The 27,996-nt window shown below is 44.0% G+C and overlaps 1 protein-coding gene across 2 annotated transcripts in view; it reads left to right on the forward strand.

The window, feature by feature from the left end:
- The window catches only part of jag1a (jagged canonical Notch ligand 1a), a 35,790-nt gene extending 10,612 nt beyond the window's left edge, over window positions 1-25,178 (forward strand). Inside the window, exons 4-26 of one of the 2 annotated variants that reach the window (XM_053676058.1) lie at window positions 876-1,133; window positions 1,662-1,722; window positions 2,854-2,984; window positions 3,163-3,282; window positions 5,767-5,880; window positions 6,367-6,480; window positions 6,880-6,993; window positions 8,284-8,330; window positions 9,768-9,941; window positions 12,081-12,231; window positions 13,531-13,695; window positions 13,924-14,037; window positions 14,401-14,514; window positions 15,309-15,422; window positions 15,532-15,648; window positions 16,127-16,154; window positions 16,467-16,552; window positions 17,054-17,167; window positions 17,257-17,366; window positions 18,797-19,012; window positions 19,576-19,707; window positions 20,206-20,356; window positions 21,667-25,178. In XM_053676058.1, coding sequence (XP_053532033.1) covers window positions 876-1,133; window positions 1,662-1,722; window positions 2,854-2,984; window positions 3,163-3,282; window positions 5,767-5,880; window positions 6,367-6,480; window positions 6,880-6,993; window positions 8,284-8,330; window positions 9,768-9,941; window positions 12,081-12,231; window positions 13,531-13,695; window positions 13,924-14,037; window positions 14,401-14,514; window positions 15,309-15,422; window positions 15,532-15,648; window positions 16,127-16,154; window positions 16,467-16,552; window positions 17,054-17,167; window positions 17,257-17,366; window positions 18,797-19,012; window positions 19,576-19,707; window positions 20,206-20,356; window positions 21,667-22,136 — 3,215 coding nt within the window. In that variant the 3' untranslated portion in view covers window positions 22,137-25,178. Of the gene's footprint in view, window positions 1-875; window positions 1,134-1,661; window positions 1,723-2,853; window positions 2,985-3,162; window positions 3,283-5,766; window positions 5,881-6,366; window positions 6,481-6,879; window positions 6,994-8,283; window positions 8,331-9,767; window positions 9,942-12,080; window positions 12,232-13,530; window positions 13,696-13,923; window positions 14,038-14,400; window positions 14,515-15,308; window positions 15,423-15,531; window positions 15,649-16,126; window positions 16,155-16,466; window positions 16,553-17,053; window positions 17,168-17,256; window positions 17,367-18,796; window positions 19,013-19,575; window positions 19,708-20,202; window positions 20,357-21,666 lie in introns of both variants that reach the window. The other variant, XM_053676057.1, reaches the window with a different exon arrangement.
- Window positions 25,179-27,996: the final 2,818 nt, after the last annotated feature.

A 27,996-nucleotide genomic window follows, 5' to 3' on the forward strand; every position in this document is an offset into this window, starting at 1 on the left:
AGCTGCCATCACATACAGGCCAAAAAGCACACACACACACACACACACACACACACACACACACACACACACACCATAGTCTCATACTCTCACTGGCCATTTCTCTCTCTTTCTCTCACTTATTCATTTATTCACACGCTTGCTCGGTCTTAATGGTGTGTGTGTGTGTGGGTGTGGGTGTGTGTGTGTGTAAGGGATACAGGGAAAGAAAAAGTAACAGCAAAATCAATTGTGAACCTCTTGTAACCTCATCAAATACATTTACGTCAATGAATTGTAAACCCTTCCAGAAAGCAGCGCTCTGATTGGTTGGTTACAATGACACTTTGGGTAGAAATTCCAATTTGATTGCTTACTATGGGATATTAGTTGGTTTGCCTGGCATTGTTGGGGGGTGGAAACTGCACCATGATGGGTTGTTTACAGTGGTAGTTTGGGTGGGAACTGCACTCTGATTGATTGGTTACACTGGTGACGAAGGGGGCGGGCTCTACGGTCTGATTGATTACATTGGTGACGAAGGGGGCGGGCTCTACGGTCTGATTGATTGGTTACACCGGCGTCGAAGGGGGCAGGCTCTACGGTCTGATTGGTTACCCTGGCGACGAAGGGTGCGGTCTGATTGATTGGTTACACTGCTGACGAAGGGGGCGGGTTCTACGGTCTGATTGATTACAGGGATATTGGAGGACAGAACCGGTTGCCTGTAACTCCACGGCTTATCGTGCCAGCACTTTAAATTAGCTTCGAGCTGTGCTGAGGCCACACCTCTTTCACTGGGATGTACGGCCACAACGGAGGCCACGCCTCCTTCCTTCACTATAACGTTTTCTATATTTGACAAATTCCCACGTCTTGCTTTCTCTCGCTCTCAGGTAGCGGCGGTCAGGTGATCGAGAGGGCCATGCAGTCGGGGATGATCAACCCGAGCCGACAGTGGCAGACTCTGAAGCACAACGGCATCGTGGCCCAGTTCGAGTACCAGATCCGCGTCAGCTGCGACGACCACTACTACGGCTTCGGCTGCAACAAATTCTGCCGGCCTCGAGACGACTTCTTCGGCCACTTTAACTGTGACCACAACGGCAACAAGACGTGCCTGGAGGGCTGGGCCAGCCCGGATTGCAGCACCGGTGAGGCACTTCTCCACAGTCCGGCTCGATTCTCAGAACATCATAAGGCGAAATTTCTCGCCGCTTGTAATTCATTTTCCATTGTGTACGCTTAATGCCGAGTCAGGCTGTCGTTATCGCTCTCTGTTAATCAGTGATGTCATCCCGACGCCCCCCCTCATCCCCCTCCATGGTTAGTTTAGCGCTATTGATGGTGGATTTGCAGTCGTACTACAACCCACCCCACCTCTGTAGCGTCTGGACACAGATCCGCAGTCGGATCAACAGGGATTAGCGCTTTGATGGGAGATTTCGCTTCTTCCTTCATTCATCCTTTTTTTTTTTTTTCCTGCCCTGAGGGGGAAATGACATCATGGCTTGTTGAGCCCAGAACAGTGAGCGATGACTCACTGGCTAAGCTGATAGCAAAGAAAACGACTGACTTTGATAACGGGTCAGTCAGACAGCAGTAGCAGTAATGATCTAACTTTTGTCTTTGTCTCTCTCTCTCTCTCTCTCTCTCTCTCTATCTGTCTGTCTCTTTCTCAGCGATCTGTAAGCAAGGCTGTAGCACTAAACACGGATCCTGTAAGGCGCCTGGAGAGTGCAGGTAAATGAACTGCTCACTCTTTTCAAACCAAACAAATCCCCCACTGCTCTGTGTATGGAACGTTTTCCCTCCATTTGAAGATCGGGTACTAACGGGTACCCGGACAGGCACGCGGCGGTTTACGGCTTTTATTTAAAGCGACTTATGAATGAGACGGAATCCCAGCCGTGCACAGACACAAGCAATTGAGAGAGGCTCGGCGGAAAACACAACGCGCACTACATGTGGGTTAAGATCATGAAAGCAGCGTTGCTAGGCAACTGGAAAATATGTACACCAAGCATAATCCTGCCGATGCCTGAGGCTAATGATTTACCTACCGTAGCTATCATATAACCGTTTTATGAGAACTAAACGGTCAGTGACCGTGGAAGTAAGACGGAATCATCAGGTGTAGTAACATTTTCCTCGGATGTGTTAATAAATCACAAGGGAAAGACTGGGTATGCTCCGGATTGCTTACTTAGCATCAACTGCTAACCGATTTCTATGGGTTTCACCACACTGAAAAGAGCAAACTGTTTACATGTCCAGTTTCGACATCTTGCTTGCTAACCGGGAAAACAACAACAACAACAACAACAACATAATGGTAAAATCCCCGGCTTAATAATAGCACTGAGTGTTGACGTCTTCAGTCGTTTCGCTAGCAGTTGATGCTAAGCGGAGTTGCAGTGCGGTCTGGGTTGTGTGGAGTGTTTTCTTAGCGACGGATCTGAGGGAAATGTTGACGTTCCTGATGCTTCTGTCTGGTTTGCGAGGTCACTGCGCTTTTATTTTGTATGAAGTGGTTATGTGAGGTTTAGCTAGCTAAATCGTTGGCCTCGTTTATATTATTCTTGGTGTACAAGTGTACTCAAAGATATTAGATTTTCTTGTTTCTTGAGTTTCAGTAACCTCTCTCTGTCTCTCTCTTCCCCCCCCTCTCTCTCTCTCTCTCTGTCTCCCCCCCCACTCTCTCTCTCTCTCTCTCTCTCTCTCTGTCTCCCCCCCCCCACTCTCTCTCTCTCTCTCTCTCTCTCTCTCTCTGTCTCCCCCCCCACTCTCTCTCTCTCTCTCTCTCTCTCTCTCTCTCTCTGTCTCCCCCCCCCCCCCCTCTCTCTCTCTCTCTCTCTCTCTCTGTATGTGTAGGTGTTTGTATGGGTGGCAGGGGGAGTACTGCGATCAGTGTATCCCTCACCCCGGGTGTGTCCATGGTACCTGTGAGGAACCCTGGCAGTGTCTGTGTGACACCAACTGGGGAGGACAGCTCTGTGACAAAGGTAGTCTCCACGGAAACACGCGCAATATGACGATATGTTGTAGAATTAGTAGCACATACAGTACTTAATGCTCACATGCTAACCACTCTAAACATCAGTGGATCATTGAAATGGGGTGCAGATTGAGATCTGATCATGTGTGTGTGTGTGTGTGTGTGTGTGTGTGTGTGTGGTTTAGACCTAAACACGTGTGGTACGCGGCAGCCGTGTCTGAACGGAGGCACATGCGGTAATACGGGACCAGACAAGTATCACTGCTCCTGTCCTGACGGTTACTCTGGCCAGAACTGCGAAAGAGGTGACACACACACACACACACACACACACACACACACACACACACACACACACACAGAGACAGTCCATTTTGGTGACCTATGGTTGGTGCCAAAATTTTTGCTGCATCTTTTAAAGGTACCTTTGTTATTGAGCAGCATTTACATTAAAAAAACAAAACGATCCTTTCCTGATATACTTCATCAATGATAGCATGCTAGTTTTAGCATGACTTTTGTTTATTCGCTATCGTTTGCTGGTTTAGCTAGTCAGCTTTCCTGATGAAAGATCGATCGATCGTTCACCTTTCTCTACTTTGTTACGCCGTTTTTTCTGGTACTGAACGCGACTGAACTACCGTTTAACCGAATAGCGTGTAACATGGCTGACTAGCCAGCTAGCGAAGTTAGCCTCAGCGGATAGCCGGTCATGGTTAGCATGTCTTCAGAACTTCAAGCTGTGAAGTCGCGCTACGTTAGCTAGTTCGTTTTAACCTCGGAACGACTTTGGGAAAAGAATTCCAAACATAAATACGACTGTTGGCGAAGTATTTCGCCGGGGGAGATGAGTCCGGTTCCTGTTTAAAAGAAACTCGTGTCCGGTGAACACGATCATGCGACTTCCTACACTGAGGATGATCGCAATATGCAACAATGCCCCTTATATTGGAAAATAAATAAATAATAGACCTCAGAAAGCGAATAGGACAGACTTTTGTGTGTGTGTGTGTGTGTGTGTGTGTGTGTGTGTGTTTTGTGAGAAGATTAAACAGAAACTACCCTGTAAGAGCTGTAAGATTTTGTGATAGCTCTAACAGAGATCTCGCGTGATGCAGGTTTGATTACGTTTGTGTTTAGCGGTTGATGCTAAGTGTAATTACAGTGTAGTTTTGCGCAAACCGAGTCTTTTCTTCGTTATATGACAACACTTCTGAGGTAAATGGTGACATTTCCAACAGTTTGGTCTCATTTCTGCCGTCGCTGTGCCTTGACGTTGTCCGGATACAGACTGCTGGACAGCCGGATAACAATGCATCTCAGCCATTTTAGCTAGCTTGCATGCTCGGTTGCCTAGCAACAGTGCTCTCCTGGCTTACAAGGCATGTATTCTGTTTTCAGCTTGTAACACAGTGTATTATGTTTCTCTCTCTCTCTCTCTCTGTCTGTCTCTCTCTCTGTCTCTTTCACGGTTGGTCTGCGTTCTGGAGAATGAACTCGCTGTTAGTTATTGTTAGGAGCCTGGAGGCTCGTTAAGGGCAGTGTGGTGTGGTTCTTGTGGGTAATGTAGTTCCCCACAGGCCCCGGGTCATTGTGGGTAATGTAGTGTGGGTGATGCTGATTAATGGGCTCTGGCAGTGCAGGGTGGTTAGGGTCAGCTGGAAGAAGACCCTGCGTGAAAAGAGAGAAAACACAGGAAGGAATGACGACTCCTCCTTAATTTTTTTAGGAGAACCGGGGCTTTCTAAAAAAAAAAAAAAAAAAAAATCTTTTTGCTCTTTTGCTTGTTTTTTCTCTCCCCCCCCCCCCCCCCCCCCCCGCTTTTTTTTAACCTCTGTCTCGTTTCCTCCCGCCTTTCCTCTGTCATTTGTGTTTTACCACCAGCATCAGACCTCCAGTGAGTGACTGATTGAGAAAGAGGAAACAAGGAGGAGTACAGGAGAACAAGGGGGTCCCAGCCAAGCTTAACACACACACACACACATACACACACACACACATACACACACACACAAAATCAGTCTCCAAGCCCAAGAATGTAGTTTGCATTAATTGATATGGGCAGAGGAATATGTTCCGACGTGTGGGGCTCCATCTGCCCTTATTCCCTGTGTGTGTGTGTGTGTGTGTGTGTGTGTGTGTAAATGAGATTTAAACCCGTGTGTATAAATGCTGTTTCCTGATCCACAACGTTGGACGACCCATGTGGGCAGTAACAGCTTTTCTTTTCTTTTTTCCCCTGCTCTGTTCTATTCGTTTTTTTTCCCTTTTCGTTCCTTTTCTTGACTTTTCTCCATTATCCTTTTTAAACTCTTTTTACTTCTCGTAAAGATTTCTTTCACCTTTTTTTTTTTTCTTTTTTCCCCCGCAAGAAATTTATTTCTTCGCTTCCTCGCGTATCTTCGTTCGTTTTTTCTTTCCCTTGTTTTCTTTTTTTAATGACTTTTCTTTTTTCTTTACGTGACTTGTTTTCTTTGATCACGTTCCATCAGTGTCTCGTTCTGTCTCTTTCTCTGTCTGTCTGTCTGTCTGTCTGTCTGTGCCGGTGTGAGAAAGGCCAAAGGGGCTTTCCAGTCCGCTCGCTGCATCAGATAAAGAGAGAGAAAATAGGGAGGGAGAGACGGAGAAGACGGAGGGTGAGAGGAAGGGAGGGAGCGATTGAAAGGGGAAAACCCAGAGTCAGGACCTCTCCCTATTCTCCAGAACATCTGAACTGTTAAACACCATCTCTCTCTCTCTCTCTCTCTCTCTCTCTCGCTGTCTCTCTCTCTCTCTCTCTGTCTCTGTAGCGGATAACGCCTGTCTGTCGGAGCCATGTCTGAACGGGGGACGCTGTATGGAGAGCAGTCAGGGCTTTGAGTGCCAGTGTGCTCCGGGGTGGACCGGTCCAACCTGTGCCATCAGTGAGTTCCGGGATGTGTGTGTGTGTGTGTGGGGGGGGGGGTTAAAACATAACAATGTTGTATGAAGTCATTCCGTGGCTTTATACTGGACATTGAAAAGTCCGAACACACACAAAAAAACTTCTTCCAGAATTGCAGACTGCAGCTTTAAAGCTGTGTCTCAGTGAGAGGAGTGTTGTGTCGTCTCTGAAGGAAAGATAGACACCTATAGTGGACAGTGGACTCTGTCACCCTGAAAGGAAGAAAAAAAGAAAGGGGTGTGATGAGTGAGTTGTGGGAGAACAGGAACAGTCCTGAGACAGAATCCAGACCCGGATCAGTGACAGATCCTAAGCGAGTGCAGCTCTGTGGCTGCGCTGTAGATGGAGCAGAGCCTCTGCTCGCTGCGCGTTTGTATATGTGTGAGATATATACCGTGAGATAACACTCCCTCTGTGTGTGTGTGTGTGTGTGTGTGTGTGTCTAACCCCCTTTTCTCTTCCTCAGACAAAGATGACTGCAGTCCTAACCTGTGTAACCACGGGGGGACGTGTGTGGACCTCGTCAACAGCTTCAAGTGCATCTGTCCTCCACAATGGATCGGCAAAACCTGTCTCATCGGTCTGTCTCTCTCTGTCTGTCTCTCTCTCTGCCTGTCTCTCTTCATCTGTCTCTCTCTGTGTCTGGCTGTCTCTCTCTCTCTCTCTCTCTCTATATATATATATATCTGTCTGTCTCTCTCTCTGTGTCTGTCTGTCTGTCTCTCTCTCTCTGTCTCGCTCTCTGTCTGTCTCCTTCTCTATCTGCCTGTCTCTCTCTTTGTGTCTGTCTCTGTGTGTCTGTCTGTCTTGGATGTAAGAATGTACAGATCTCTCTCTCTCTCACACTCACTCACACACACTCACACACACACTCAGACACTCACTCACACACACACTCACACACACACGCACACACACACACACACTCACACACACACACACACACAGAGGACACTAATCTCTCGCTGTCGCTCTGCAGATGCTGACGAGTGTGCTGAGAACCCGTGTGTGAATGCTCACGTATGCCGGAACCTGATTGGTGGATATTTCTGTGAGTGTCTCCCCGGCTGGACAGGACCGAACTGTGACGTCAGTAAGTATCCGAGGCCTCCGTTACGTTTCAGCTTCGGCGGCGGCGCTGCCCGTTTGACCCCACGGCACCGTTCACTGATTTCTAAACGCTAAGCGGTTCCACTTAAAGCCCAGTTCTGTGGTGGATTAATTACTCTTAATTACTCTCTCTCTTTCTCGCTCTCTCTCTTGTCCGCTCTCGCCATCTTTTCTCTCTCTCTTTTGCTTACTTTTTTTTACCCTTCGTTGCTCCCTGTTCGCCCACCTTTCATTCCTTCTTCCCTTCTTGTTTTCAGTCCTGCTTTCTCTTTCTTTCACACGTCTTCTTGCTTGCGTTCTTTTTCTTTCTTTGTCTTTGTTTCTGTCTTCATCTTTTTTACTTGCTCTCTCTCACCCGGCCTAATATGTTTGGCTGTCTTTTGTCTTATTCATTTATTTTTATTCTTTCTTTCATTTCTTTCTTTTACTTTTGCTCGCCTTCTTTGTTTTTATCACGTTTTCTTATTTGTCCTTCTTTCTGTTCTCTCACTTCTTTTTGTAAAAACATGAAAATTCTTGCTTTGTTTCTTTCCTTTCATCAGTTTCTGGCTCAAGTTTTTTTTTTTTTTTTTCCTATTTTTTCTTTGATCCTTTTTTTCTCACTTTTTCTCACTTCTTACTTTCTTTTTTCTCTGTTTTTATATTCTTCTTCTTCTCACCCTGCATAACTTCTTTCTTTCTTTTGCACCTGTTCTTTGTTTTCTTTCTATCTTTCTTTCTTTCTCTCCTTCCGTCCTTCTTGCCTGGATTATCGCGGCGCACTAACAGGCTAGCTGGCTAGCAGGCGTACATGGCGTGTAAAGCGGGGGGTTCTGTAATTAGAGCTGTCATTAGGCCGGTGGGAAAATGGTGACGATCTGACGATCACATGACCACATGGAGATGATCAGGTTCGAGCTCGTCTACAATTCCAGGCCAATTAAAATATTAAGGTTGGAACCGCGTTATCGTGTTATTATCCGGCTCGAGTGCGGGCATTAGTCACTCTGATAAATGACTTTGTCCGATGTCTTATCGGTGCCCATTAGCGATTAGCCGTTAGCGATTAGCGTCCAACTCAAACAGCTCTGCCAGCGCTGCGGCTCGCCCGCTTTCTCACACGGCTTCCTCCCGATCCTTATCAGAGGAAAAGCTCTGGAAATCCGACAGCGTGGGTTATCGAGAGCCGCTTCGATAGCAGTAAGATCCTGTGGCTGTTTGCTTTGAGTCACCGCTCAAACGGCCTGTTTTGATTAATTGTTGTTTTTCTTTTCTTTTTTTATTTTATTTGCAGATGTTAACGACTGCCAAGGGCAGTGTCTGAATGGAGGATCTTGTAAGGTAAGTGTGTGTGTGTGTGTGTGTGTGTGTGTGTGTGTGTGTGTGTGTGTGTGTGTGTGTGGTATTTTTTTACCCACCAACATGACTTGTCGAAGTTTTGGGGGTCTTTCGTCAAGTTTTTGGCATGGGGTTTTGAGTCCCCCCCCCAATCACCTCTCTCCATCTCTTTTCAAAAATAGCGTCTGCTGAGTCATTCTTTGGAGAAAGGACAGGAGGGAAAGAAAGCCATCTGGGAAGAAAAAAAAGAGGAGAGAGAGTGAGAGAGAGGGAAAGAAAGAGTGCGGGTGGGAGGAAGGCTGGATGAACACAGTAGATCAGATTTCCATAAACATTCCTGTCTCCTGCCAGAGAGAGAGAGAGAGAGAGAGAGCGCCTTTATTCTTCCGTCTCTCCTCCTCCCCTTGTGCCCACACCTCCCTCTCTCCCTCGCTCATTCTTTCTTTTCTCCGTCTTTTACCTCACTGACCCCTTTCTTCCACAAACGCTGCTTCGGCCCGAGAGAAGATAAGCCGAACCCGAAAGAGCGCGTTTAACGACAATCCAATGCTAATCTGCAAAACGAACAAAAGCAAACACGGCGATTAGCGCTAATTGAGTTACGTTACGCTAGGTGTAACGTAACCACTTTGCATTTAAAAATCTCTCTCGCTCCATTGTTTCATTTCTCTCAAAAAAATTTTAAAAAATAAATAAATAAATAAAAAGTCTTCAACTGTTTCTGTTACTTCTCGCTAGCGTATCATATGCTAACTCATTAGACTTGTTTCTTATGCTAAGGTAAACACGTTAGGCTAGTCATGTCGTCTCCGAGACGTGTTGGCTCGTTCTGTGAAAACTCAGAATCCGGTATATTGTATTCACGGAAAAAAAAAAAAAAAAACAACAACTTTTTAGCATGTTCATGCTAGCAGGTGCTGAGAAAACATTAGCAAAAGACAATAACGCAAGCTGCACAGGTTTCGGAGTGTAGTTAGTGATCCAGCGCTAATTAACCGAAATGAACCAAAATCAAGCGCAGGGATTTTGCGCTAACCGTGTTTGTTGTACATTTTAAACGTTGAGTAAAAAAATCAGGGAAAATTTTGAATAAAGTTTCTGCAGCTTATATCGCGCTAACTCATTCGCCATGTCGTGGAACGAACGTGGTCGCGCTACATCATGCTAAGCTAGGTAGGCTAGCTTGTTAAGACAAACAAACGTAGATTTACCCGGTCATGTTTGTATTAACGTGGAATTTGTACATAAGCAAGTTAACAAATTAGCATGCTTATGCTAGCAGTTACATAGAGAGAAAAACATCTTAGCAGATTACTGTAATGGCTTCAGGGTTTACATAACATTAAACCAGTAAAAGTAGACTTGATGACTGTATGCTATGCTAGGTGTAGCTAGCCTGTGCAGATGATATGCTACAGTAACGAAACGCGTCTCTTTCAGGACCTGGTGAACGGGTACAAGTGCGTGTGCGCGCCGGGATTCGCGGGCGAGCATTGTGAGAAAGATATCGACGAGTGTGCCAGTCAGCCCTGTCTGAACAAGGGCCAGTGCCGTGATGACATCAACGGCTTCCAGTGCCTGTGCCTGCCTGGTTTTTCTGGAAACCTGTGCCAGGTGAGTGAAACTCAGGTAGCACACGCCCAGCTCGCCCACGGCATTCCTCTGGTCATGTTTTGAACTTGCCCTTGAAATTTTAAAACTTCTTGCAAACTCATCATATTTTTTACTTTCTTGCTGCATCCTAATTTCTTTTGTGACAATCGGATTAGTTTATATAGCTCCCTCCGGCTCATTGCAACCACAAACATCGTTTCTCTACAGCTGGGAGCTGTTACCGTCTCCCCGTCGCACCCTTGCCGTATTCCTCCACCAAAACACTGTCAAGTCCATACATGTCGCTGCTTAACGTTAACTGCTGTTTGTTTTCTTTTTAGACATATGTTAGCTTAGCCATCTTGAGTGGATAATATATTAGCTCTTCATTCTGTGTAAATAAATTGATGTGCTGGGACAACACATTAACTTGGCTTAGTTTCTCTAGTTTGCTGAATGCTAATGTAGTTTAGCGCTTTCACATGAGGTAACTCATTAACCTGGCTAGGTTTCTCTAGTTTACTGTATGCTAACTTAGTTTAGCGCTTTCACTTGAGGTAACTCATTAACCTGGCTAAGTTTCTCTAGTTTACTGTATGCTAACTTAGTTTAGCGCTTTCACTTGAGGTAACTCATTAACCTGGCTAAGTTTCTCTAGTTTACTGTATGCTAACTTAGTTTAGCGCTTTCACTTGTGGTAACTCATTAACCTGGCTAAGTTTCTCTAGTTTATTGAATGCTAACGTAGTTTAGCTCTTTCACTTGTGGTAACTCATTAACCTGGCTAAGTTTCTCTAGTTTACTGAATGCTAACGTAGTTTAGCTCTTTCACATGAGGTAACTCATTAACCTGGCTAAGTTTCTCTAGCTTACTGTATGCTAACGTAGTTTAGCTCTTTCACATGAGGTAACTCATTAACCTGGCTAAGTTTCTCTAGCTTACTGTATGCTAACTTAGTTTAGCGCTTTCACTTGAGGTAACTCATTAATCTGGCTAAGTTTCTCTAGTTTACTGAATGCTAACGTAGTTTAGCTCTTTCACATGAGGTAACTCATTAACCTGGCTAAGTTTCTCTAGCTTACTGTATGCTAACTTAGTTTAGCGCTTTCACTTGAGGTAACTCATTAATCTGGCTAAGTTTCTCTAGTTTACTGTATGCTAACTTAGTTTAGCGCTTTCACTTGAGGTAACTCATTAATCTGGCTAGGTTTCTCTAGCTCTAATACCTTAGTTTTGTTCTTTCTCTTGCTTATTCTGAGGTAACTTGTTTGCCTGACTGTGTTTATGTTGTTTATATTGCGCCTTCTTGTTAGGTAATATATTATCCTGGATACGCTTCTCTAGGTTACTCGACTTACTCCTTGCTATGTTTCTCAACATTATTCTGAGGTGTAAGTCGGGCTGTGTGTCTGTTTTTTCTCACTGTATACTAACGTAAGACATTAGCAGTGTTTCATTTGCTGTGTTTCCTCAGCTTATTCTGTGCAAACTTGTTAGCTTGGTAATGTTTCTGTTGCTAATTCTGAGGCAAAACATTTGCATTGCTATGTTTCTTTAGCTTATCCTATGGTAACGCCTTTACGTTGCTAATTCTTAGGCAACTTGTTAGCCTAGCTATGCTTCTCTAGAATGAATAGGTCACTTTTTTTAAGCCTTGATATATTCCTGTTGTTTATTCTGAAGTAACTTCTTTCCTAGCTTTGTTTCTCTAGACTATTCTGAGGTAACATGTTATTTAGTTGCTTATTCTGAGGTCATTTGTTAACCTGGAGTTTGTTTCTGTTGTTTGTTCTGTAGTATTAGCCTAGCTATATATTCTTTGCCAACATGTCAGATAATTCTCAGGGAGTATTTTAGCCTTGCTTTGTTTCTGGTGCTTATTCTGATCTAATTTGTCCGCTTGGCTATGTTTCTCTATCTTGTTATTTTATTTCTTAGTTTTGCTATGTTTTTATTAGATTATTCTGAGGTAATTTATTAGCCTGGATATGTTTACGTTGCCTATTCTGAGCTAAAACATGAGCCTTGAATTAAAAAAAAAAAAAAAAATGTTGTTCCTGATTATAATTAATGATCATGTTAGCTGTTATCACACGGGTCTAAAAAATGGATCTCGTAGATAGTTTCTCATAGATAGAGTGTGTTTTTGTGTTCTCCAGTTGGATATCGACTACTGCGAGGGAAATCCGTGTCAGAACGGCGCGCCGTGTTTTAACCTGGCGACGGATTATTACTGTAAATGTCCTGAAGATTACGAGGGCAAGAACTGCTCCCATCTCAAAGACCACTGTCGCACCACGCCCTGCGAAGGTACCGATTCGTTCACTCGTGTGTGTGTGTGTGTGTGTGTGTGTGTGTGTGTGTGCATTCCATTTGTTCAAGTCTCAAAATAGCTTACACAAAATATTTGTTATTTTTTTCAGTTATGACTTCAGTGGACATTTTTAGTGTGATATTTAAAAACGCGCCATTTTTAAGTATCTAGATAAAGCTATTTAGGTATGTGTGAGGTATTTTTGTGTCTTATGCGTTGCACGTCATGTAATATAGTGCGAAAACAAGAATGTTTACGTTGTCTGTGTAATGGTCTACATTTCTACATTTCTGTAACGGAAAGGGGATGAACTATGGACCATGTGGCTTTTTAGAACAGACCCCAAAATAAGTGAAAACTTAAAGAAAGCTAACAATATTGTTTGATTAACAAATAGTAATAATAACAATAATAATAATAAACTGCATGCACAGGTAGTGTAGAGTTTGCGATGATTAGAAACAAGACGTAGTTTTCTGTGTAAGAGAGCGAAATTGGAAATTGGTGTGTTTGGGTTTGATTTATTTTCAGAAGCTGTATTTTTAGCTTTTGTTTAGTTAATTACAGTTCTCACACACACAAAAAAAACAATACTCTTTTTTTTTTTTTTTTTCCCTGTAGTTTTTGTTTCCATGAACCGCAACGACCCGTCTCATATTCCCCACATTTATTCGTCTCGGTGATGATAACTGTAGCGCTGACATTTCCCCAGGCTTAAAAATATCCCAGAAGAGACCCAAAAGCTTGTGCTTAGCCCCGATATCGTGTCATATCACACCTCTCGCGTATCACGTATGTCATTCAGGGACGTTCTGAGCTTTTAACCGTGACGCCAAACCGGGACCTGGGCTATCTTCAGGTTCGGGAACCCCGACGGATTGACGCCATTCCATTGTACCAGTGCGTAGCGTTAGCCATTTTTAACACGTCTCCGTTGCCTCCCCAGGGCCGTGGTACCTTGGGAACGTTTAAGATTGTGTTACACGTTTGAGCTTAGCTACTTTACAGGGGCGGGGGTGCAGGAGCAGACTAGGTGGCGGCTACACTAAGTCTTAGCACGTTGCTATCTGAACCGTTACCAGAGCTGTCAGGATCTTGGGTGTGTTCTTGTACAGGGTTCTACATGCTCCAAGGGTTTGAAAGAGAGAACACAAGAGAGATAATAGGTCTCTTTTTGTTTAAAAAAAAAAAAGATATATAAAGCAGGGAGAGGCTTGAGTTGGAATTTCCCCTTGATTTGCTTCCAGAGAGCAATTTGACCATTTTAACCCCGCCCCTCTGTTTCTCTCCGACAGTGATTGACAGCTGCACGGTTGCCGTGGTTTCGAACAGCACCCCGAGCAACGTCCGCTACATCTCGTCCAACGTGTGCGGTCCGCACGGTCGGTGCCGTAGCCTCGCCGGCGGCCATTTCAGCTGTGATTGTCAGGATGGTTTCACTGGAACCTACTGCCACGAGAGTAAGTGGAAAACAATCCGAGTTATTGTGTCATCAAATACGAGAGCCAATCACATTCCAGTATGCAAATGAACCCTACGCAGTACCCGTTTACTAGGGAAGTGCGCTTGGTTTTCTAGTTTTCTTTATTTTGCGAGTGTGAAAGTATTGTCACCGCATGCCAGTACTTGTTTGTTTGTTTGTTTGTTTGTTTGTTTGTTTGTTTAACAGCACATTCTTTTTCTCTTAGACATTAACGACTGTGAGAGCAGCCCGTGCCGTAATGGAGGGACGTGCATCGATAAAGTGAACGTGTACCAGTGTATCTGCGCTGACGGCTGGGAGGGACCCGACTGCGAAACTAGTAGGCACATGTTCTCTGGTTTCCTCTTTAATATGATAAGTAAATATCCGTCAGAACGTGTTCTTTCAGACCATTTCGCTTTCATTCAGACGTGCTCATGAAAGGAATGTGGTTCAGCTGTGCACTAATGGCTATTTATCATGATCTGCACAACCAAAAAAAAAAGGTTTTGATGCGTTCGGATAAAGCGAGAGGTTTCGCAAATTCTTACGCAGTAAATTGAATCGAAAGAAATGAATAAAGAAGACACTATAGTACTCAAACCAACAGATGTATAAATGCGAAGCTCAGAAAAACAGAATTGTTTTTATATAATATATATATATATATATATATATATATATATTTAAATTTTTTTATTAGATATCGATGACTGCAGCACGAACCCGTGCCACGATCGCGGTGTGTGTCGCGACCTGGTCAACGACTTCTACTGCGAGTGCAAAAACGGCTGGAAGGGCAAGACCTGTCACTCACGTAAGCTCCGCCCTCTTTCACAACATCGACTGTTTTCTCAATATTAGGAATGCATTTATTTATTTTGCCACGTTAATTTGTAAGAACGCGCTTTACGTTAGACGCTCGTAAGGACAGGCGCGTTACAAAGTGTTTCGATAGCTGAAACCTCATCGCGAATGATAAGGGGAAATAAATCATTCATCATTTAATTGCGTAATAATTGCGTGTTCGAGGAACGATCTTAAGGAGGGGGAAGAAAATAACGTTCTTAAGACGAATTCTTTCTTCGGGGGGAAATACGAAATATTCTTGAGTGTTTCTCTTAATTTAGAAAATAAGAAGAAAGTTTTCCGTCGAGAATAATTTTATGCGTCTCTTATTGTTCCCGCGGCTTTGTGGTGTGGCGAGGATGTTTAACATGATACAGATTGTTAGTACATCTAGCTTGGCAGCTGTGTAACGTACATAAAAACAAAGACGTGGTGAATAGACACAGCCCTCGAGCGGCGAGCTCCAGGCGAAAGAACAGCGTGTACGGTAATGATGGAAGCTCGTGATTCGGGGTGGGGCGGGGCGGGGGGTAATTAGTGAGTGAATTCCGATTGTAATTACAGACCGCCTCGTCGAACATCGTACTATGGATCGTGGGTCCGTAGGAGTCGTGGGTTCATCTTGATACTAGCGCCCTGGATTATTTTTGATTCGCGAACACGTGTTGAGAAACATCGCACGTCTGTGCCTCTGTGATTGATAGAACTCGTAGCCTGACTTTGTTTGTTTGTTTGTTTGTTTCCTGAATCTCGGCTTGCCAGGTGAAAGCCAGTGCGACGAGACGACGTGTAACAACGGCGGTACGTGCAGCGATGAAGGAGACTCCTTCAAATGCATGTGTGCCTCTGGCTGGGAAGGAACGAGCTGTAATATCGGTACGGTATTACCTTATTAGTGTTTTGCATTTGGCGTGAGCGTGAAATGCAATCTCTAAAAATAAGTGTGTATGTGTGTGTGTGTGTGTGTGTGTGTGTGTGTGTGCAGCGAAAAACAGCAGCTGCCTTCCCAACCCGTGCGAGAACGGCGCTACCTGCGTCGTCAGCGGTGACCGCTTCACCTGCGTGTGCAAGGAAGGCTGGGAGGGACTCACCTGCAGCCAGAGTATGACATCACTTCCTGTCTTCGCTCCTGTTTGAAATAAGCGTGGAATTGAGTGAACTTGTGATTTTCAGTGTTAATGTTTACCGTAATTTCTGGAGAAGCAGGGCTACCGTAAATACCCCACAATAATAATAATAATAATAATAATAATAATAATAATAATTCAAAATAATAAGATGACTCATTGCTTTTCTGTATAAGTATGAGCACCTTGTAGTCTGGGAAATACGCTAGTTTTATGCTTTGCTCTTATACTAAACTCGTTTTTGATCAGTTTTACGCAAAACACAAATATGGTAAGCAAAATGATGGCGCACAAACTTAAAAAGCTTCAGTGTCAAATGAGCTTTTGTTGTTTTGGGGTTTTTTTTTGTTTTGTTTTGTTGTTCCCCGGTGTGTACTGTTTCAGTGGTGTGTTGTTTTTTTTGAGACTCGAACCACTTTTATTAAACATTGTTTTTTCTGTCTTGTGTTACAGACTCGAATGACTGCAACCCACACCCGTGGTAAGCCATTTCCCACACACACACACACACACACACACACACACACACACACACACAGAGGGTTATCCTCCAGCTAAATACATAAAACTCTGTTCAGGTTTTCCCATGTCCTCTCTCACACGCACACTCACACACTTTCGAAACAAACCCCGAGGACCTTCAGGAAGTGATGGTATCGAGATTCACCTTGCCGTCTGTTACACTCTGAGTGAGACGAAGATTTTATCTGTGAGTGAACTTTGACCTCTGACCTCGCCCCCCCAACCCAATCTCTCTCTCTCTTTCTCTCTCTCTCTCTCTCTCTCCTTTTAGCTACAACACCGGGACATGCGTGGATGGGGATAACTGGTACCGGTGCGAGTGTGCTGCGGGCTTCGCCGGACCCGACTGTCGCATCAGTGAGTGACTAGCCTGCGTTAGCGTTTCAAAAACAGGAAGTGCGCTCGGATTTCCAACATCAATACACGATTTATTTACGCCGTCTCTCTCTCTCTCTCTCTGACGCGCTGAAAAGGCTAAAAAATAAAACAAGCACAGCAGACGAACTCAGACTATTCACGTAGTCCGGTTTCGTTTAATTACCCGATCAGGAACCGAGTTCACATTCTTCGATAGTTCACCTCCTCGCGTAGAATTTTCTTAACATGGCTCATTTTTCTAGAAAGATTTCTTCACATGTTGCTATGAACGTTTCGGAAGGTATTTGAGAATCTCGCGTTATCTCTTGAAGTGTTGAACGGTTCGGAAAGCTAATTTAGGCTAGCTAGTTTAATAAGCAAGCCATGCTCGATTTGGTTTTAGCCGCGTATGGAATGACGCTCCAGTGATTGATGATGCTGAAGTATGTGATTAGCAGTTGATGGATGAATAGCTTAATGACGTAATAATCTTTCCGGCAGACATTAACGAGTGTCAGTCGTCTCCGTGCGCGTTCGGGGCGACCTGCGTGGACGAGATTAACAGCTACCGCTGCTTGTGTCCACCCGGGAGGACCGGAGCGAGGTGTCAGGAAGGTAAACACACACCAGCTCACTTCTAGTCTTCTTCACAATCCCGCTATCCCGTCTAATCCCGGTGGTCACATGACTCGTGTCGGTTTCAGTGAACAGGCATCCCTGCGTGGACGGCGGCCGGATCGTCGCCGACGGGGCGAGATGGGACAAGGACTGTAACACCTGCTACTGTCACAACGGCAGAATCACCTGCACGAAGGTACAAAACAACCACAACCGCAACCACGCCGTACAGCACGACCACAACCGCAACCACGCCGTACAGCGAGTGTAGTCAAACAGCCCAGATCCGATTAGTGTCTGATGTTTGCTTCTTGAATCGGCACGTAGCTCACGGTGGTTAACGATTAACACTTCAGCTGTGACTTTGTGTGTTTTATTATTATTATTATTATTATTATTATAGCGAAACGTCACCGTTGACACTTTCCTCCTTTCATTCGTTAGCCGAGATCAAAGCGAAGTGATCCCGCGTCCTGTATATCAGGCAAAGCCGTTTTGCTTATCTAACGTTAATGCGAAACGATATCCAGGAGACGTTTTATCAGCGTCTGGGAGCAAAGGGTAGCGATTGAAGGTTTAAATATTAACGTGTGGTGTGTGAACCAGACATACGACCGTTCTCATCGTGATGGCTGAAGAGAGAGAGAAAAAAAAGAAAAAGCTGTATTTAAAAAGGTGTAAAGTCCAGGGTGTTGGGTAATTACCCAGCGTGAGGATGCAGTAAAAATAAAAATGTTCAAATTAAAATAAATGAAACAACAAAAAAAAAAACCTCTGGACGAAAACCTCCATTGACTGTAAACTTTAACCTCAAACATCGACCCAGATGAATAAAACCACGACTGTGGAATCGGCTCCTCGCTCTCGTCTGACGTCGGTCCGTTTTCTGTGTGAATCACCGCCGCATACTGCAAAAACACACACACACACACACACACACACACACAAACGAGGCAGGGATTTATGTGTGTTCAGTAAATGGCTCCCAAGTGCAAGGCTGGTTGGTGCGTAACGCAACCGCAGCGTGGGCCCTGATTGATCGAGCTTTTAGACTTTGGCAAACTTCGACTACGCCTCATGTGGAAACGACCGACTTGAACAAAGGCGATAAATCTCCTAAATAAATTAGGTCGAACTGAATGATCGGGTCGCTCCGTACCACTCCGAAAGAGATCCGGAGTTTCTCAGAAACCAGACGCTGTGTCCACGCCACGGTCTTTACACACACCACGCTGCATTATGGGTATTCTCTGCTCACTGGGCTAGATCGTTCGGGACGCTAACCTTAAGCGGCGTCGCTTTGCCGGATTTCGTTACAGTGTTAGAACCTCCAAAATGGCGCGCTGTGTAGTGCAGGGGTCAGAAACTCTTTTCCTGGAGAACCGTAATGGTGACCACCTGACCGTCTGAGCGCCGCATTAATCTTAATCGATTAAACGGGTCTGTTAGGTTTTGCACGAAGGTAGATCTGAAGGAAGTAGTGGTGTAGTGTATAGGGATGTGCGCAACATGCTAATAATGCGTTTGGAAAGAATCTGAAACGTGTCAGAGACGTGGGTTATTCGGTGCTAACACAGAGTCTTTGTGAACAACCCCCCCCCCCACAACACCTCCCTTCCTCTGCAGTTGTTGTGCGGTCCGAGGCCGTGTCGTCAGCTGGGAGCCAGTGGAGGAGATTGTCCGGAGGGTCAGGTGTGTATCCCGGTACACGAGGACCGCTGCTTCGTTCGGCCGTGCCCCGCGCAAGGCGAATGCTGGTCAGATCACGACCAGTCCCGGTGCCACCCCGACAGCGACTGCGCCAACGTCACGTTCACGTTCACCAAGGACATCATGCCGGAGGTGAGAGCTGTGGAAAAAAATAATATCAGGAGAACGGATGTGTCTGAACGCGCGTCGGAGACATTTCGGAATACGCGTAGGCGGAACGGTAGAGCCACGTTTTAAACGATAGATTTTTTAAACTTCATTTCATCTATAAACAATAGAACGTGGGGGAAAAATTAATAGGACATTATTGACACAACATTTTTTTTTTTTATTTTTTTTTTTTAAACGCTCAAAGCCTTATATGTATTTCTTAATTTCTGTATTAAATAAAATGAATAATTCTTCATGGTGTTAAAGATTGTGCACTGGGGTGCCGATACTTTTACCCACGGCAAGAAATGCGCGTGCTCTTGATAAGCAAATCTGAAGTTGCTCCAACTATTAAAGCCCGCCCCTTTTTCCAGTGGTAAGTCTTTGTTAGCGAGAGCTCATTTGCATACGGAAACACGATTGGCTTGTGCGTTTTACGATGCGATGACGCTGACAACCGTCCCGCTTTTTACCGCTAGCTGTTTTAAAAATGATGCAGATAAAATAGCTGATGATGATGATGATGATGATGATGTTTCTGTCAGGGCGTGACAGTGGAGCAGGTGTGCAGAGAGCTGCGCAGTCTCTACGTGGTGAAGAACCTCTCCTCCGAGTTCTCCATCTCCATCACCTGTGAACCTTCCACCACGGCCAGCAGCGAAATACACGTCGCCATTGTACGTACCCGGAATCTTCTGTCTCGCTCGCCCTGTCTCTCTCTCTGCTCAAGTTAATAGCAGCTTTATCCTTTAATCGCTCGATTGCATGCCATAACTAATCCCCTGACATGATTCTCATGATATTATAACGCGGTGATGAGAACGGGTCGCTCTGCCATTCCTTAATGCTGCATAAATAATGTCTTTTGGCCGCACAACAGCTCATTAACTCATTACAGTTTTCTGTTTCTTCGGTAAACAAACTACACATAATGACAGTTATTTATGACGGGAGAAACCAAACCGAGCCCGAAGCCCGCGATCAATCACTGTTGGCTTTTGTTTACTTTACGTACAAACGGCAAACATAAAACAAACACCACAGTTATAAAAGTTCAAACTAATGACTGAAGGAAGTCAAAGCCAGACGCGTGTCTACATGAGTTACTGAGATGGGACGCTTTTTTTTTTTTTGGAAAATGCACGATTGTTAAAATGGCTTGTGTTCTCCAGCAGGTCGCTCAGGACAGCGGCAGCAGCCACGCTCCGGTTAAAGGGATCACAGACAGGATCATCGACGTGGTGAGCAAACGCAGCACTAACGGTACCATCCTCACTGCCATCGCGGAGGTACGCGTCCAGCGCAGGCCCACCAGCAGCCCCAACGGTGAGTCGTGTGTTACGCGGATTAAAAACCTGCTTTTTTTTGCCCCAGTGAAAATATTAAAGTAATGCGAAATAAATATCTCGCAATTACGACTTAATATCTCGCAATTCTGATTTTTTTCTCGCAATTACGACTTAATATCTCGCAATTCTGAATTTTTTCTCGCAATTACGAGTTAATATCTCGCAATTCTGAATTTTTTCTCGCAATTACGAGTTAATATCTCACAATTCTGAATTTTTTCTCGCAATTACGAGTTAATATCTTGCAATTCTGAATTTTTTTCTCACAATTACGAGTTAATATCTTGCAATTCTGAATTTTTTTCTCACAATTACGAGTTAATATCTTGCAATTCTGAATTTTTTTCTCGCAATTACGAGTTAATATCTCGCAATTCTGATTTTTTTCTCGCAATTACGAGTTAATATCTCGCGTTTCTGATTTTTTTTCTCTCAATTACAAGTTAATATCTCGCAATTCTCAATTTTTTCTCCTAATTATGAGTTAAGGTCTCGCAATTCTCAATTTTTTCTCCTAATTATGAGTTAAGGTCTCGCAATTCTCAATTTTTTCTCGTAATTACGAGTTAATATCTCGCAATTCTGAATTTTTTCCTCGCAATTCTGATTTTTTTCTCGTAATTACGAGTTAATATCTCGCAATTCTGTTTTTTTTTCTCGCAATTACGCGTTAATATCTCGCAATTCTGAATTTTTTCTCGTAATTACGCGTTAATATCTCGCAATTCTGAATTTTTTCTCGTAATTACGCGTTAATATCTCGCAATTCTGAATTTTTTCTCGTAATTACGAGTTAATATCTCGCAATTCTGGATTTTTTCCTCGCAACTCTATATTTTTTCTCGCAATTACGAGTTAATATCTCGCAATTCTGACTTTTTTTCTCGCGGTTTAGACGTCCACTTGACCTTTAGTGATTTATAAAGAATGCACCTAGAAAGTATAGATAGGTTTTACAAGGTCATTCTGTATAGATAGGTTATACAAGAACAACGCTCACCAGCTAGTCGAGAGACGAGGAAAGCCAGACGCTAGCGTGCACTCCTTACCTGGAGTCACATTTCAGGTACTGCGTCGAGTGGACGCCTAAATTGCGAGAGAAGGAAAAAAAAGTCATAATTGTGAGAAATAAATTAGCAATAACCTTTTTTTTATATTTTTTTCTCGGTGGTGGAACCCGACATCGCTCGGATATTTCCGGAACGTTTAGTCGTGTCGGCGTGTATCACACGTTTGAATGTATTTCCGTGAAAATGTTCTGAACATTTTCCTTCTCCGTGTTACTAGATTACCTGGTGCCAGTGCTGGTTTCCGTGGCAACAGTGATCTGGGCGCTGGCGTTGGTGTGGACGACACTGTGGTGCGTGCGACGGCGTCGCAAGCAAAACGCGAGCGCCACGGCAACCGGGTACGCCTCCGCGCCGTCGGCCGCGCCGACCGCCGAGGACAACAACGCGGCCAACAACGCGCGCGAGAACCTGCACCAGATCAAAAACCGCATCGAGAAAAACGCCGTCAGCGCCAAGATCGGACCACAGAAACTCGCGCCTCAGGAGACGCCGGCGCCCGAGGACGACCCGGATGCCGAAAAAAGTCTCCACAAAGCGCGGTTTCCGCGGCGACCCGTGTACGCGCCGGTGGATCGCGACGAGCGGCCGAGCGGCCTGCACGGAAAACGGGCTCACTGGACTAACAAACGCGACAACAGAGACTTGGAGTCCCAGAACAGCTTGCACAGAATGGAGTATATCGTATAGCGGCTGCGAGGAAACGGCGGTGGGCTAGGCAACAGTCACCGTGACAACCGTTACGGCTGTCCTTCCGTTGTTACGGCTGTTCTACCGTTTCCGGCTCACCTTCGAGCGGGAGACTCGGCCTCTGTTACGGGAAATTGGACCGTTTTTGTCTCACGATGGCGGAGAAGGAGAAAACGAGGGAAAAACTCCCCACGGCAAAATTTATGGCATAGACACGTTGACTAATCGGGCCAGATCGAGGTTGTTGTGGGTTGGCTAGTTTCCCTCACAGTTTTCCCCACGGTTAAAAAAAAAACAAAACAAAAACAAAAATTACGCCACCGTCTTGGGTACTTTTTCGTAGTGAATTATGAACAAGCGATTTTTTTTTTTTTTGGCATCGCGGATAAATTTCGAATTCGTTTGTGTGCCGCAGAATTTCGAAGGCACACGGATTTGCACTCAGCAAGCATATGCGTCAGTGTTGTGTTCTTTTTGTTGTTGTTGTTTTTGTTTTTCTGTTTTTCCTTGGGATCATTTCACAGCGATGGAGCGTTTAGACCTGATTCATCAAAAAAAAAAACAACCACGTCCTGCGTACCGGAGATCAGAGCGGAGTTGCCGATAGACGTAAAGCTGATCTCAGACCAGGTCTGCTGTTCCGCCGGTTAGACTGGAGATTAAAGGAACGCTCGGAAGTTTTCCGACGTTATCTCGATCGATCACGTGTGATCCTATGGACGAGAACCCCCACACGTGTCCGTGTCCCAGGAACCTCCAGGCTCGCTTATAACGAGGACCGAGGACGGTTTTTGAACTCGAATCTGTGCACATTTACAGCAAATGTGTATGTTTGTTTAAAAAAAAAAAACCCCCGACGCTTTGACGATTTCTTCAGTCGAAGGTGTTTGTTCATGACCTGAGCTTTAAATCTGCGTACTTTTTGTCTTTTCTTGTGTCTCGTCTCATCTTGCGTGCGATGGCTGATGTTGAAGATTTCCCGAGTTGAACAGCTACCCTTGGACTTCCGCTATAAGCGAGTTTGGAGTAAAGCGGGTTTCTGTTGTCCTCTCGTCACAGGGAAACGCCTTGAAATTCTTCAGCACGTAGACAACGAGGTCGAAAAACGCCGGGTTGTTCTTTTAATGTATAGATAGCGTATTAACACCCCGGATCTGACGCTAGGGGTGGGCCTATTCGCAAAAAAAGAACGGGAAAAAAAAACATTTAGCCAAGTTTCCATCCGCTTTTTGCGCTTTTCTGCTATCGACAAAGTGAAAGTGTGTCAAAATTTTTTTTTACGAAATTTGCCGTCTTCCGCCTGTTGGCCTTTTACTGATAAGATGGTGTGCGTTTAAAAACCCCCCGACCGTCGCAGAGGAATTCCGCCCTTGAGCCGTTTCCACGCGTAAATTTGTGCACATCGCGAATTGTGGACGTTTTCCTGGAATCTTCGCGCTAACGTTAAACCGAAGAGAAGAGATCTCGTCGACGCTTTGGCGTTCCCGCCAGCTACGTCGCTAAACACTTCGACGCGCTGAACCTTTTCATCCTGAGACGGAAACGTGACTATCGCGATACTCGGAAAAGACAAGTGCGCAAAAATGTCCGACAGATTTCATTTAACGGAATGACTGACTAAACACCCTGACGGTACTCTCAGTAACGCGTATTGCGACGTATCGTATCGCCGTATCGTTTCGTATCGTATCGCCGTATCGTTTCGTATCGTATCGCCCACCCCTGAGTGAAGCCCACGTTACTCATTCTGTTTAGCCCGAAAGTCCCTGCTACACCACACCACGACAACCACAACAGCCAACAAAAAAAAACGTCATCACGATTATCATTATTAATATTAATATTATTATTTATTGTCGTTTTTATTGTTTTGCTTTGCAGGCGGCAGGCCAAACTTCACTCCCTTGCAATATGAAGAATTAAATTGTCGACTTTACTATGACATCGATGTTGTAGAGTTTTTTTTTTGTTTTGTTTTGTTTTGTATGTACATATTTTTTTTAATTAATCATTGTGTATATTTGATTTATTAACTTAATATTCGAGAGCCTATCATTCCTTTTTGTTTTGTTTTTTCTTGTTTTGTTGTTTTTTTTTTGTTTTTTTTTATTTATGTGCTTCATTTAGATTCGAAGGTTCGACAGCTTTGTAAGCTTTCTACTTCCTTATTTTTGACAGAAAACATTTGTTTCACACACACAAAACATTTTGTAAAAAAAAATCTATCTATCTATCTATCTATATCTATATATATATATATATATATATATATATATATATATATATATATATATATATAAATATAAATATAAATATAAATATGCCAAAAGTGTTCTTGAAAGAATAGTTTTATTTTTATCCTGACTGTTTGACATGAAATGCGCTGTACAAAGTTTTTTTTTATTTTTTATTATTATTTTTATTTTATTTTTTAAAGAGACACATTTATGGTCGGACGGTTTGGTCAGGATTATTTCTGGAACGTTCTGAAGTGGTGGTGGTGGTGGTGGTGGTGATCGAGATGGAGACCGATGGAAAAGAAAGAAACGTGACTTAACGCGTCTTACGACAAAGACAAACATAAAAACGAATAGAGGTCTCTGCGGTGGTGTATTTCTGTATTCCGTCATAAATCGACCTAGAACGTTCCGTCAGCGTGTCAACGTACCCGGACGCTTCCCGTAGCAGTATTCCCGTAGCGAGGTGAAATTACAGCTCGTAGCCGGCAGTTTGTTTATCCCGAACGACCGAGGAAACGAGAAGAGGAGAAATTCAAAGAGATTCACGTTTCTGAAAAAAGTCAAAACTCTGTACGATTTTACCAATCGTGGGGTTTTTTTTTAAAAAAATGTTAAACAATTTTTTTTTTTTTTTTTTTTTTGTAAAGTGTCGTAATAATTTTAGGACAGAATAAAAAGGGCAGGTCCATCAAAGTGAACTCTTTCCTCCGAGTGACGCTGGCCAGCAGGCCGTCGTACGATTTCTTTAGGCCTCTCTGGGGGGGGGAGAAAAAAAAAAAAAAAAAAAAAAAAAAAACAACAACGAGACGAGAAGTTTCGGTTTTACTTTAGTGTTAAACTTAGAACTTTTCCTATTTTTATTTTTTCATTTTTTTTTTTTGCAAGGAGTGTTTTGTTTTTGTTTTTTTGTTATTTGAAAGTAATATTTATTAAATTCTTTGTAAGAAACGATGTGTTTGATGTGCAGTTTTTAAAAAAAAAATTATTTTGAAATAAATGTTCTTTTGAAATCTCCGAGCTTTACGTATGAAAGATGAAATGTCGAAACGGTTGTGAGAAAGCACGTTCGTTAGTCATTACTGAATCTGAGACTGCATACTGATGTGTATTTAAAGCGATAACAACGAGATAAAATCGACATTAGCGTCGGCTAATGCACCTTTTACCCGGTTTAAAATGAAACGTGCTTTTATTCGTCTGGTAAAGAGAAACGAGTCACGGACGTGAACGTGCCGGGCGATGAGAACGTTAATGTAATGTATCGTTTGAGATATTACTCTGTGGTGAAACCGGATGTACGGTAGATCTGTCCGTTTTGAAATCTTCGGAATAGCGGTAGAACTATAAAAACAAGACACTTGTGTATAATGTTCTACACACTAAAAAAGAGACTAGTTCTTACAACGGTGACGTTCTAAACCGAGCGGAACGAAAGCGCGTTACCTGACGGCATCACGTGATGCAGGTGTCTAAGGTCACGCCCTTTCGGCTACAAGAGCGTCCGTGAGGTTGAGGTCGGGTGTCGGGATGTGAGGAAGCTCCGGGTCCAGTTCATCTCGGAGGTGTTCGGTGGGGTTGAGGTCAGGACGCTCGAGTTCTTCTACCTTCTTCACACCTTCACGGCGCTGGCTTCGTCGTCATGCTGGAACGGGTTAGATGTTCCGGTGAAGGGAAACTGTGACGCTACATACAGCGATCTGTATGAGTCACGTGTTGTGACGTGAAGGTCAGGTAGGTTTGTGTACCTTTTGGCCATGTTGTGTATATTTTTAATAACGAGACACGCCAGCGTTGTTGTGTGAATCAGACACCTCAAGCTCGTAGCAGCTGAGCGAGTCTCTTGAGTAGGAACGAAAATGTGGAACCAAGAAAACCGATCACTGTTTCCCTGCCGGTGGGGGGGTCTGGTTAGGCGGGGGTCACGCATCACTGTCCCTCCGTTCTATTGGCAGTCGCCTAATGGCGTCACTTCAAACTTTGCTCATCTTTTGTAGCTCCGCTCACTTCACGTCACAAATGATCGCTTCACCTCCTGTTGCCAGAACCCGGCCCCCCAGGCCCCCCTCCGGACCCCCCCAGACCCCCCGCGGTCTCTCCCTGAAGACGCTGCCCTGAATCCTTGCGTGCTCCCCCTTTACGGCGCCCCCGAGGAGGCCCAGTGCTAGCGTATGACTTCATTCAGATCTGCAATGGCTTCTGTGGGTCAGGTTGTTGACCAATTCCCCAACGTAACAGGCCTTTTGTGTGTGTGTGTGTGTGTGTGTGTGTGTGTGTGTGTGTGGATGCTTGGCTCAGTTTAGTGAGCATGTGAGAGTCGTTATGGAAGATTTCGTCGCTGTCTCGTTGATGTCGTGGGAACGATTCGGGCTCCAGGCCGTGAGACGGATTTCCTAAATGCGTTTCCCCGAGTCGTCACACAAAGGACGTCTTCTAGCTCCCATTTTCCCTCAAGAACCTCGTCAGTGCGTAACGAGCGTGTCCTCGATACAGACGGAGTCAGACACAGGACATGCTGTCCCATTCGGTTTGTTCTGGCTTTGTTTCGTATTAAACAACAACAAATCGAAAGAAATCCGATATTCCCTGGAAAGCCTGACACAACTGATAAACTGGGAAATTTCACACTGGTGTATGATGGGTATTTTTGTACTGAGTGCAGACAAACTTCTGGTTCTATTTTGCTGGATATATACTAAAGTGGTAGACAAGAAAGGGTCGTATTATCACATTCGGTTCTTTATCTTTTCAGTATTAAAGAGTAACCGCTAGTCTGTACGTATAAACAGCTGCGGTCGTAAGTTTACATACGGCGTACGTATTAATTATTTATTTGTTTGTTTATTTATTTATTATTTCGTCTTCTGGGAAACATGTAAACATCTCATGTAGCTTCTGAAGGGCGGTACTAAATTAAAGCAAAAAAAAAAAAAAGATCTTTGAACAAAATAATCACTTCATTTACACCGATCGTCATGTTCAAAAGTTTACACCCCCCTGGCTCTTAATGAATCGTGTCGCCTTCTTGAGCATCGGGTTATGTTTGCGCCTTTTGTACTAGTCGTGTACGAGTCCCTCAGTCGTCCTCGGTGTGAAAAGATGGATCTCGGTATCGTATAGCCGCTGTGGGAAAGGAATCGAATATGCAGAAGATGCTGGAAAAGTAAAGAATGGGCAGGACCTGGAGGATTTTTTTGAAGAACAGTGGGTAGATTAACTGCTCAGGACCAACAAGGAATTTATATATATATATATAGGTTGTATGAGGTAATTAGTTTAATAATAAGTATATAATAATAATAAGTGTGAAATTCTAGCCTAATCAATGTCCCATAGCACTTTGTATTCGCATTTAAGTTTGGTATGGCTTAAACATTTTAAATCCTACCACTTTACTACACAAAATCCCAACGCCAAATCCAATATGGCAGAAAAATGGAACGTTCGCTTAGAATGCTAATCTGATATGAGATTATGCTATTTCTCTCACCACAGTTTAGTTTTGAAGTTTGTAAATCTGTTTAAAACTTGTAAGTTTTGTAATTATCTGTTATAAACCATGTAAGTTGAACTAAAACGATTTGAATTCTAGTTTAAGATAACCAAATTTATTGTACAGTAGA

Source organism: Ictalurus punctatus, chromosome 26, assembly GCF_001660625.3.
Source record: "Ictalurus punctatus breed USDA103 chromosome 26, Coco_2.0, whole genome shotgun sequence".
Lineage (NCBI taxonomy): Eukaryota > Metazoa > Chordata > Actinopteri > Siluriformes > Ictaluridae > Ictalurus > Ictalurus punctatus.